The following is a 12942-nucleotide window of genomic DNA, read 5'->3' on the forward strand; positions in this document are numbered from 1 at the left end:
TGGCTAGCTGATTGGCCGAACAAGTCAATGGCCTGAGTTGTTGTATATATGATTTTTTAGTATGGGTGGTCTAAATTTTAAATATCATAAATTTAACATACAATATACTCCGTATATAATAGAAATATAAAATTGATCAAAAATGCATCTTGTATATATTAATAAATGATTTTGATGAGTTATGAATCCATTTTATATACTTATATGCTTAAGCTAGAATTGTCCCAGGAAAGCCCTCTAGATCTGCCACTATAGTCAAGCTAGTGGTCGAATTAAGCCAACATTTTATTTTGTCGTGCAGAATATTTAATCTTAAGTGAGGGCTAGTTGAACCTTGTTCGGTTAGTCAACTTTGTGAATTGTGAGGATGTGTTTCATGTGGTTACTGTGAAATGTTGTTGTCAGCAAGGTAGATGAGAGTTGAAGTAAAACCCTGTTGATGAGTTTAAAACTTAGGGCTCATTCTTTTTAAAGAATTTGCAAATGAAAAAAAAATGAAATCCTTTGGAATGAATATTTTAGCAATATTCATTTCAAAAGAACGCACCAAAGAAAAACTACAGAAAATTTCCTATCCCTCCACTCTTAGAGGTGATGGACAATGTAAAGAAGATTGAATCATAAGAAACCAAGAAGATCGTTTTCATATGCAGCCTGGCAGAATTGTGAATTGTGGCGAGCTGCCCTTGGATGGCTAGCTGATTGGCCGAACAAGCTAGTGAATGGCCGAGTTGCTGTATCTATGATTTTTTTTAAGTATGGGTGGTCTAACTTATGTAAGTATTTTAAATGTCATAAATTTAACATACAATATACTCCGTATATAATAGAAATATAAAATTAATCAAAAGTGCATCTTGTATATATTAATAAATGATTTTGATGAGTTATGATTCCATTTTCTATATATATATATATATAGGCTTAAGCTAGAATTGTCCCAGGAGCCCTCTAGAATTGAACACCGGTAAGTTAGCTAGGTCACCTTGCTACCCAGTGGCCCCCCAAGATCACACCTTCCATGGAAACAGCTTTTTTCTTCCTTTTTTTTTGTCTTGGTTTTCTTCATCTGTACTACTGTAATCATGCAACGCACGCATATATATCTGTGTCTTCCCAGTGGCCCGGACCCTGTCGACCGGCCGAGGAAAAAAGAAAAAAAAAAGAAAGAAAGAAAGGTACACGTGTCACCAGACAACACGTGCCACCTGTAATCTACAAGCTAGAGCTACCTAACCATACCGTGGGAACTTTTTTTTTTTTGCGAATGAACGCTGCTAATGCCTTTTCACACATATACTTATTCCTGGACTCCAAGGTATGTACAATGGAAGAGAAACACACACACACGCAGATAGAACAAGGGAGCTTCTGCTTGCTGTCATGCGGTCATGCCTGCCTGCTAGCTCGATCTTCCAAAGCGTAGAAGAATTGGAAGAGCTAGCTAGCAGATGGATGATCCAGCATGATCGATGCATGTACGGATCCACGATGTACTTATTGCTCGACGAAGACGACCGACTGACGCACGTACAGGTGATCAGCAGCTATAGCCGACGAGGAGAAAATTTTGCTACTCTACATGTCTTGTCATGGCAAAACGCTGGTGGATTTGATCCATATATCAAGAACCCAACCTAGAAGCAGAGGCGAGCGCCACGGCCTGCGCCCACACCTTCAGCCTCGCCTTCACGTCCTTGGGATCGTCACCTGTTGTTACCAACCAAACAGCCATCACCCGATGTGTCAATACAGGGAAAAGAACAAAAAGACAACAAAGAGCTAAAAGTTAATGAACCCAATCATATTATGCAGCTATCTCCATATTCGTCCGCACGTGTCGCCTCCAGTAAAATAAGCTAGCTAGCTAACGATCCCTTTGCATGCACGTTTTCAGTACGTGATCATGGCGGATTGATTATAGTTTTTGTGGCCGAAATTTCAGATGCCGCCGACCGGGCAGAAAAGGCAATTAATGCTGATGTGACATTGTGACAAATAGTAGTGCCCGCCACGTGTGAGCTATACAGGTGCATGCGACATGAGATGTACGGGACTACGAGGACGAGCAACACAACGATAGTATGATGCTATTGCTGTGCATGCACATATGCTGCCCGTGCGACGCCGGCATGTGGAGGCAAAAACGTGGCGCGCAAACACTGCTCGCCACAAGCCTAGCTATGTTGTTGCTGTGTGCACAACAGCACGTACGTACGCGGGAGATTCCGCGCGATGCATAGGTTGGTACACATGAGCGGTGGTGGTGGCCGCCGGCCGGGCGCCGGAACCGGCGACCGATCGATCGAGACCGGTGCTTTCTCTCATGAATGGTGCGTGCGTGCTTTTGGGCGACGGCGACAAGTTCCGAAGTTCGCGCCGCCGGTGGCCAGCCGCACGCGTGCCCGCCCGGTGCACTGCCGGGTAAGCCAGGCTAAACCGGCGGCGACGTGCGTGTGGTCGGTGGGCCGGGCGAAAGCTCAGCGGCGGCCGGCCACGTACGGCCATGCGGCAATGCACGACGGCGGAAGGCGGATCGATGACCGGGTCGCCGGCGATCCGCCGTTGCGTGCGGCGAGCTTCCAGTCTAGCTTGCAAGCGCGTGACTTTGTGTGTGTGTTTTGTTTGTACGCGATGATGATGTGAGCTGGAGTAGCTGTAGCTAGCTAGCGATGGAAAAGTAGGCAGGGAGTGGTTAATTAATTAAGGTTTGACAAGTGTAGGTAGTGATTAATAATGGGATTAATGAGAGTGATTGATTGGGAGGGGACGGCCGGACGGGACGGCTTACCGGGGCTGGAGATGCGCCAGCTGCCGGAGGCCGGCGAGTTGCCGCCGCTGCTGGCGGTGTCGACGCCGGAGAGCGCGTAGCAGGGGATCTCCACGGTCCAGTCGCAGGGGAGGTCGAGGCCGAGGTCCCTGCACGCGCGCATCTCCTCCATGTCCATCGCCACGCCTCCCCGCGCCGGGGACTCGCCGCCGCCGCCGCCGCCCACCACCACGGTCACCGCGTCGGCGCCCTGGCCCTGCGACAGCATCTGCCGCCGCTGCTTCCGCATCTGCCACGCCCGGTCCAGCCACACCTCCCGCATCATCCTCTCCCGCCGGTGCCGCATCCGCTTCTTGTCGCCTCCGCCGCCGCCGCCGCCGCCCGGCCACCGCGCCGCCTCCGTCTCGCTCGCGTACTCCTTGGAGTACATCCACCGCGACGGCGCGGGCGCCCCGCGGTCCGGCGTGCCCGGGAGCGACGCCGAGGACGGGGCCTGCGGGTTTCTTGGGTCGTCGTCGCCGCCGCCGTACGGACGCCACTGGTCCCCGCCGGCGACGTACTCCCCGTTGACATCCGATCTCACCTCGTCCCCATCCTCCTCCTCCTCCTCTTCCCCCTCCTCGCCGCGCAGGCACCCATCATCCTCATCGTCGGCGTCCCCGCCATCAGATCCCTCCAAGGACAAGCGGGACATCCGCTTGCTCATGTCCTCCCACTCCTCCTCTTCCTCCTCCTCCTCCTCCACCTCCTCGACGAAGTCATCGTCCTCGTCGTCGTGGTCGATGATGTCCCGCAGCCTCGGCAGATGAGCACCGAGCTTCGCAGCCGCCGACGGGGACGCCATTCCGATCGGAGGAGCTGGCCGGAGAAGACGGCGGCGAGCTGAGCCGAGGGGAGAGAAGACTCGCTTGGCTAAGTAAAAATGGTTTGGCTGCTTGTTTAGGTTGGAGGGTTAAGCAAGCGAGCGAGAGAGGGATATGCGGTCTATATATTCCAAGTGATGGAATCGATGGTCGTGATGCCCCTGATTGGGTTAGCTAGCTGCAAACTTGTGTCGGAATGGAGGGGCAACTTAGTTTGTGATCAATTCTTCAGCGGTTAACTAAACAAGCATGCTACAAATGATTTAATTAGGCTTGTGATTTGTTGGTATTGTCCGATTCCAGTCTGTGTAGTATATATAGAGAAGTGATGCCCACTTTTACACGATACTCTGTACTGTAGTGTTTGATTACTGTTACTATTATCGTAATAGAAAAATCACGATCATTAATTTAGAATTTTAGCATCAATAGAAAAAAATATTCTAGTACTAATATTTAATAGGTGATGTGGTAGTACAAATAGATTCGATCTATTAGATTAATTAGAATATATACATAGTTTAGATAAATTATATTATCAGTAGAGAGACACATATCTCACTAATACACAAGTATTAGAATTTCCTGCCTATATCAGCTCTATCTTTTCGCTTATATTTATGCTTATTCTAAATTTAAATTTTTAATCAGTATATTTTAGAGTTTTTTTATTGTAGTTAATTTTGTATATAAAATGTATATTCCCCATGATTGGACACTAAGAGTATATATATAAAATGTTTTTGTTTACAAATTATTCCCCATGATTGGACATCCATACGGTATGAAAATTCACGCAAGGGGCATTCAGTTACGGTCATATACTGGTCATGACGATTTGGGAATTCAGTTAAGAGTGAAATAACCTTTCGCAAGTATCTTCGTTCGTGTCGCGCTGTCATGCTAATGTGATTTTAACGGCGCATTGCGGCACAATTGCAATAATTGTGGTCTGCGCGCGCGCGGCTATTTATTTGGCCGAAACCGTCACAATGTTTGCTACATACGGATCGTACATATATGAATGGAACGTTTTTTTGATGATCTATGGCTTCCTTTTTCTACCATGTGTTACATACCATTACATGGATACATAAATCACTCGTTACTTAACCCCTTGACCAGGGTAAAGTCTGCTTGACTGATTCAGATCAATGTGCTTATGCGATTGCCATCTGTTTCTCAGCCAACTATTTGCTTATGCAGCAGGGAAGAAAACACAGACACGTAAGCAACTTCCCCTCTCTCTCTCTCTGTGTTCTGTAAACTCCATTGTCGCTACGCTAGTTCAAATTTCAAAAAGAAAAAGAAAAGGAGATTAATTAGTGCAAAAGTAATTGAACTGGCTTATCGCGATAAGGATAGCCTGGGCACTGCAGACGTGTCACGCACGGGAGCGCGCCAAGAGGGCGAGGCGTCAATGTCAGAGGCCGGCAGAAGGGTCCCACCCGGACACGTGGCGTCCCCGGCGCTCGCCCAGCTGGTCAATGGGCGGGCCTGAGCCCGGACGCGAGGGATGGGCTCCACCCCGAGCGAGCATGGAGAGGAGAGAGAGAGAGACTGATTGCATGGGTTAAGATTGAGTTAGTTCGTCTAAAAAAAGATTGAGTTAGTTCGTCTAAAAAAAAAGATTGAGTTAGTTGGGAGTTTGAACGCGGTCCGCGGTAACGACTTCTTTTTTATCATGATTACCAACGATATACTGAACTGTCTAGTGCACGGCCTACTTCGAACTACTAATATGTTGGTGTATTATAGTAGAATTATAAAACTAGAGGGCTTCACAGGTCCATGTAGCTGCGATGGAGAGTGGATCAAGCAACTGATTTTTTCTTAACCACTCTTTTTTTTTGTTTTTTCTAGGTTTTTCAAGGAGGTGCGATCCTCGCTAGGGATAAAAATGGTAGGTAAACATGCATATCATTTTTACATTCATATTATTTTTTGGGGATGGAATCGGAAACGGTAAGTTGAGAATGAAAACAGTATCAAAAATATCGATAATGGAATTATTCGATTTAAAACATGTTGGTAGCGACCGGAAGACTCCAAACCGGTAATTCATTTTGCCTGCAAATTAATTTGATAATAAATTTGAGAATCCAATGATATTTAAGTGATAGGTATGTCCATAAACCACGATAAAAAGAGATACACAAATAAAAAGTTTGCAAGTAGAAAACGAAATATTTAAGTTGTGCATGGCATGTGAGCTTGTAGATTGTGCTCTTGTCAACTTGTGGGACGAGGAACATAGTTGAATAGTTGGTTTTGCGGATGGGCATGCGCCTCGCGAAAAAATAGTATTTTCTGTTTACATAAACAGTAATTATCACAATAATACTATTTACCAATAAATCATTCGGTAAATAGAAAAACCATTCCAATACTATTTCGTATTATTTACCAGTTTCATTTGTTGCTTCTATGAAACCATTTTAGTTTCATTTGGTCAATAATTTTCAAAAACGATAGACGATAGATTAGGAATTTTCATGACCGCTTTTACCCGCAATCACGGCAATGTCGGAAATGGGAGAAGGACAACTACGTTAAGTAGTTGAGAAATTTTAGATTTTTACAGGTGGCTCATGCATATAGGAAATAATGAAGGTCGTGGCATTAGGGGCAGAGCTAGAGAAAAATTATAACGGGGTGTTGAGAAAAGTAAATAATACATATTTTATATTCGTATGACCATATGAAAATAAAGTAATAACAAAATACTCATGTATTTTAATAGATAACATCTAAGATTTTTGGCAGATGTTTGACCATTTTATTTATTCAAACTTTTTTTGAAAAACATGCGAAAATTAAGTTATAATTAAAATGCATTTACTAATAAATCCAGTCACAACAGAATAAATGATAATTATTCTAGTATTTTTTTAATATGACGGATGGTCAAACGTTTGCAAGAAATCAATGGCTTCAACATCATCATTTATTAAATAAAGGAGAGGATATCATTTAATCAATAAAAATGCAAAGAAATAAAAAGCTAGACCATTTTAAGTTAGTGAGCATATTATCAATTTTAAATGAACTAAATGAATTCTTGCGGTCTAATTAGTATACACAGTACGAATATTTATAGTTTATCTACTAAATCTACAATTTGAACCACATATGCTTGTTTATCATTATGACTAAAAAATATAATATTAACTTTTAAAAAAACTACAGAAAATTTTGAAAGTTGCGGGGAGCCATGGCTCCTACAGATCTCCCCTCCCTCCGCCACTTGTGACAACTGCCCTGAGATAGAGACTCTCTCTTCGGTCAACTTATAACCACGCCTATCATTTGCCTTTTGTTTATATTTATAAGCTAAATTTTAAATTCTTAACTTTAAATTTGGAGTTAATTTTAATTTTTTTTATTGTAGTTAGTTTTCAGCCTCGACTTTCAGATAACTATAAACACGTATATAAAATTTTTATTTACAAATTATTTTCCGTTTGTAAATATACCACTTGGTTTTTTCGTTCAAAAAGCAAAAATATGACCCTAACATGTTTGGTAAATTGGGGAAGATGATTGAGAGTTTCAAATAAAGAATTAATAGTGAAATTATCAAAGAAATTTGATTCTTAGTTGCACTCTTGTTTTATAGGTGTGGGAAGTAAGACTTTTCATGCATGTTTAAAGTGCTTCACCATGCCAATCTAGCCTAAGAGCACGGCCACCTGCTCATTCATCTAATACTCAATGCACAAAATAGAGGACAAATGCTAAAAATTATGGTTCAACAGTTCCTCCAACACTTTCTCTATTTTTAGCATCATCCATATAAGGAGAGATGAACTCTAAATTTATAGCTTCTCTCTCCTTGCTCTGAATAGAGATGCATGACTAGTTTTCGAGTAATATATGTTTAAAGAAAAATAGATAGTTGCTATATCATAGTAAAAGATAGTTAGGCGTAATATAGAAGACGTAATATGGATGATTTGGTAGAGTACGTGTGTGTGTATATATATATTAAACTTTTTAAATAATCATTCAAATAGAGATATGGAGAATTAAATTTAAATAAACTGTTGGTGCTCTAACCCAATAAAAAAGGTTAACCAATTTACATAATGACTCGTCAATCAATTCGGATCACTGGACCATCCTTATAGTATCTTTTTTATTTTTACTAGCATATCAGCGTTATTACTTTCTGAGATGATTAAATTCTAGAGATTATTCGATGATGTATCTTAAAATATCATATTTTCTAACACAATAGGCATCTCTACGCGTACTTACCGAATATGGATGAAATGATTTGATCGCAGTTACTGTTTCAACACGATGGACGCTGATGGCGATGAAGTGCGGCGACTATGCCAAGGATTAAAAAACAAACTTAGATATTAGAGAGTTAGAGAAGGACCTAATATTAATTATCAATTAAATAGATAGAAGTTAGAGTTTGAATCTAGACTGACTGGCCCACCATCACGTGGAGCTGGCGAGAACACCGGTGTGTTTCTTAGACGATGCCAAGGATCGAACGATCGAGCGGGTGCAGTGCAGTGTGCTCGTACGCCGACCGACGCGACATAGGTACCGACCAACTTCCCTTGGCTGCATCTTCTATTCACAGGAACGGCGACACATGGGTCTCTATGCATGTACGTACAGCCAAACACTGTTTCTATATATATACTACTATATCCTTTGAAACGGCAACACTGTTTATATATATCTTGTATACTAACATTAATGATAATATTATGCACAATATCTCTATACTCTTTGAATTGGTAGTCAAGAATCTTTCAGCTCACTTTGAATAGTGTAGTTACTTCAGAGCTACGTGTTAATTAGAATCATTTTCTTCCGTCCATATTATAAAGATTATAAGATTTTCTGGTTACAAAATATATAATTCCTTTGTTTTATATTATAAGACTTTCTGATCTTATCTAGACACGTATGCGTGGTAATAAATGTAGATACATATACAAAACATATACATTGATATATGGATTAATCTAGACAAATCCAGAAAGTCTTATAATATAAAACGGAGGAAGTACATTGATAAATAGGTAAATCCAAAACTCTTATAATATGAAACGGAGAGAGTATGTGATTTTATAAACGATATTTAATCTATATTTTATTGAAAAGAGTTGGGAGTTTGTCCTATCATCTTTTTATATTTTTCGTTTTAAGATTTGTTGGGACGGTGTGTCTAACGGGCAGAGGCTGGACATATAATGTATTTGCATTATTAAAAGAGGACAATAATGACATGTATATGAGTCTAATGTAGACATGATTAATTTCTCCTGTATAATTAAACAAATATATGATCAGCTATGTATGTATGTGTTGTGTGATCCATTATCTTTTGGTTTATCATAATAAGAAAGTTCATTGCAAAGCACGTTCGTGGCATGTTGCAAAACTGTTTCGAGAGAGTCTAAGGTCTGACTCAAAATACACTAATAATGCCGGCCAAAATACACTGGTAGGTATAGTTGCTTTGGGCAGGCTGAATCTCACTTTCAAAGCGATTTTCTCTGTTCAAATTCTGTGGAGGAAAATGTTGCGTGGAAATAAATGATTGGGCCACCGGTGTACCGGAGAAAATTTCAAACTAGTTTATAATTGTTCAGCCCTTTTCTTTTGAATTTTCGTTTAAACGACCTGACAGGCGTGTTGTGGCCATGGTTCTTCAGAACTAGTGGTGGAAGGTTATACTGGGGCCACATTCTTATTTGGTCGGCAGAAAACAACTTTGCTAGGGGGTGTTTAGATTGAGAAAATTTTTGGGAGAAGTGTCACGTTAAATGTTTGATCAGATGTTGGAAGGGGTTTTCAGACACGAATGAAAAAACGAATTTCACGACTAGCCTGGAAAGCACGAGACGAATCTTTTGAGCCTAATTAATCCGTCATTAACACATATTGGTTACCGTAGCACTTATGGCTAATCATGGTGTGGAATACCTGTACTAGGGGTATCTGTAGACTACATATATACATACAGTCGTAGGGGTATCGAATAGGAAGGAGATTATGTCTGTATGGTATCAACCGGAGTTTGGTTACGGCTAGATTGCATACCGTCTATACCGGGTCCGAATTTTAATCGAATTAGGATAGATCTTAGTCTCATCATATTAGCACTCTATCTGTAAGCCATATCCCCCACTATATAAGGGGGACAGGGCACCCTCATGGGAGGAGGCTAGACAGACGGCATATTAAGATCGGCTATCTTCTAGTTGATCTGCTCACAATCCAATACAATCACCAAGCAGGAGTAGGGTATTATCTCGCTAGTCGAGAGCCTGAACCTGGGTAACCCTGTGTCTTCATCCTAACCATCGATCTTTACGCCTCGCTAGCCACCCCATATATATTGCCGACATCCAAATCGTCGACAGTTGGCACGCCAGGTAGGGGAAGCTACTCCGAGGTCTCCGACGAGATCAATGGACCCAAACTCGAAGATCACGAAGACAAAGTTTTCCCCGGGGAAATCCTTCAAGTTCGGCGGCATCAACTTCCTTGCCGATCAGGGTGGTGCGCTCTGCTACACGTGTTCAGATTCATCTGGGCCTAAGGAGGATGTGTGCCGCTTTGAACCAAACAACTCTGCGATGTTTCAAGATGAGATCCAATTTAGATCTCACCACACCGAGCTGTAGTTTCCTGAGTCGGCGCATCTGTCGCTTGGGATTGAGGTCAATACAAAGCCGACTGCTCAAGTCGCCGCATCAGACACCTACAGCAGCTCGGGAAGCTTCGTTCCCCCCAGAGAGATCTTCACCATCACTCGGGCAACAACGAACGAAGTTGAGAAGAAGCGGCAAGAGGAGCAAGCAGCCAAGCTAGCTGGAGAATAGCAGCAGGAAGACGAAGCCAGATGCCAACGTGAGAATCAATCTCGCGAACAACTAAGGAGTCAGTCGCGCAAAGTGCAGCGTGATCAACTCCATACTTGGGTTGAGGGGCATGTAGTTTTTAAGACCCCTCAAAAAAACGTCCAAGCGGTGGCGGATCTACTCGGCGACGTCATTCAGCAGCTACCTCAACAAGATCTACCGATGGTTGAAACCATCACCAAGATCAAGGCAATGGTGACTACAGCTGCGATCCAATACTCGTTGCAACGCAACTAGGGAACACCCCCGGTACGGTCGGAGGCTTAGTCGTCTAGGTCACCCCGATCTAGATCGCACGTTTCCAAACGACCATCTGGATCTCGGCCACCGACTGGTAACAGATCGCGTCGAACGTCTCCCGACCCAGAGCAGAGGAAAGACTGACGAAATCCGCCGACTGGATAAACAACACCAAGACCTTGAGGCCAAGAAGAAGCGTATCTACCAGGAAGATAGCTTCAACCTCCGCCGAAAGATAGAACGCCAACGTCAAGCCTGTCAGGAAGGTGGTTGTCGGGACGGCGAACATTGGAGCCATAGTCGGGGGTCTAGGCATCGGTCACCCGAGAGCTCAGACACTGACATGGTCGACGGTGTAGCGGCCTTCACCAAAAAATTGAGCCAACTTACTTGACCGACTGGTTTCAGGCCGACTGGCATCAAGAAGTATGACGGCTCCACCGACCCCAAGACTTGGCTAACAGTGTACACCATGGCTATCCGAGCAGCCGACGATGACTCTAAAGCAATGGCCAACTATCTACCAGTCGCTCTGGATGACTCGGCTAGACATTGGTTGTTGGGACTCCCCAAATAGTCTATTGACTCCTGGGCAGAACTCCGCAATCGGTTCATAGCCAACTTTCAGGGTACTTACGATAGGCCACGGCCCAAATACGACCTATACCGGGTCCAACAGAAGAAGAACGAATCTCTACGGGCCTACATCAAACGGTTCTCTGAGGTTTGCAATTCCATCCCCGACATCAAGGATGACGTGGTCATCGCCGCCTTTCGCAAAGGCGTGAAAGATGAGTCATTTATCGCGAAATTCACTCGCAAAGAGCCAACTACAGTCAAGGATCTCTTTGACATGGCTAACTCTTATGTCGCATCAGCAGATGCAGTCTCCGCATCTTGTTCCGACCGGCACAACGACTCGGACGGCAAGTATCGGGAAAATCAAATCTACTGCTCATGAGTTCTTCATCTGTTCACTGGACCGACGTCTGGATGCGGTTACACGACTTCGTGGCTACACCCTACTCACCGAACCGAACCGGGTAAACGATGCTACGCTCCGCGCTGGCTAAGTCTGCCCGAGGGCAGTCGGGATGGGCAACACGCCGCGAAGCCAACTCATCTCACGACTAAGAAACATACAACAGTAAAAGACTACTAGCAAACAGATTAAGACAAAACCTGGTTGAAGTCCACCGAGTGGTCAAAACGAAACGAGTGGTCTCCAATGACCCAAGTTTCCAACAGAAGGTCGTAGGTTCTTCATCAACTTCGTCACTGCCGAGATCATCGTCACCGAATGGAGATCTCTTCGCCAAGTCGGCCATACCCGACTCCATCCTCGCCGAGTGGTGATCCCATCACCACACCGATTCATGCACCGCCACCATGTTGGACGCATCAACTTTGTCGCCGCTAAGTGGTAATTTATCTACCACGTCGGCCACGTCTCCTTTCGACATCAGAATCGTCACCACCAAATCGTGGTTGCACCCATATGTCGGCCGTCATCACCGCCATTAACGAGAGAACTTATGGAATATCAAACAGCTAAGTCCCTTTCGTACTTAGTACTTTTTCTATAAAGGTTTTTTCTTTCTCCATCCTTCGACTGCCTATGCCGAGTGGTTTTCACCCTCAGCAAGCCAGTCGGGGGCTACTATGTTCTAATAAAGTTTGTTGTTTAAAAGCTCTTTTTCTCAAACATGAGATCAATATCTGAATAAAGTTAAGCAAACTTCGTGGCTACGTCTACTTACCGTACCAAACCGAGTAATACGCTACGCTCTGCGCTGGCTAAATCTACTCGGGGGCTGTCGGGATGGGTACACAGCACAAGTTTACACGGCTCATTTTAGATTGCGAGATCTAATCAGAATAAAGACCTAAAACAATAGCAAAACAAATTACATTATAGACAAACAAATGTCTTGCAAAAGACAGGTTACTGCTAATGGCTATATTTCCTATTTGCAGGTCAAAGATCCGAACTATGGAGTCGGCACCGGCTTCAGCCTCCTCCACTAGCGCCAACACCTCCTCCGAGTCACAATTGGCTATAAAATCTTCAACGGTGGTTAAAAAGACTACCCAGTGGCGAAGGGACTTCATTATGGCGAAGGCTTGACGCATCGCCATGTCCCTCACATCCTCGACAACGCGCTGGGGTACC

General features: G+C 43.7%; 1 protein-coding gene across 1 annotated transcript; it reads right to left on the minus strand.

The window, feature by feature from the left end:
* Positions 1-1251: 1251 nt before the first annotated feature.
* LOC102710747 (ribosome quality control complex subunit 2-like) lies at positions 1252-3857 on the minus strand. Its single transcript, XM_040527633.1, has 2 exons — positions 2792-3857; positions 1252-1710 (listed from the first exon to the last, which is right to left on the minus strand). The coding sequence occupies exons 1-2, from the start codon at positions 3612-3614 to the stop codon at positions 1625-1627; spliced, it is 909 nt and encodes a 302-aa protein (XP_040383567.1). The 5' UTR covers positions 3615-3857; the 3' UTR covers positions 1252-1624.
* Positions 3858-12942: the final 9085 nt, after the last annotated feature.

This window comes from Oryza brachyantha, chromosome 1 (genome assembly GCF_000231095.2).
Source record: "Oryza brachyantha chromosome 1, ObraRS2, whole genome shotgun sequence".
Lineage (NCBI taxonomy): Eukaryota > Viridiplantae > Streptophyta > Magnoliopsida > Poales > Poaceae > Oryza > Oryza brachyantha.

What these genes read in the sequence shown, in the direction of transcription:
- LOC102710747 (XM_040527633.1), bottom strand. Translation starts at nt 3,614, where the DNA reads ATGGCGTCCCCGTCGGCGGCTGCGAAGCTCGGTGCTCATCTGCCGAGG. An exon ending in CTGGCGCATCTCCAGCCCCG is followed by an intron (nt 1,711 to 2,791) that starts GTAAGCCGTCCC and finishes TGGTAACAACAG; the next exon opens with GTGACGATCCCAAGGACGTG.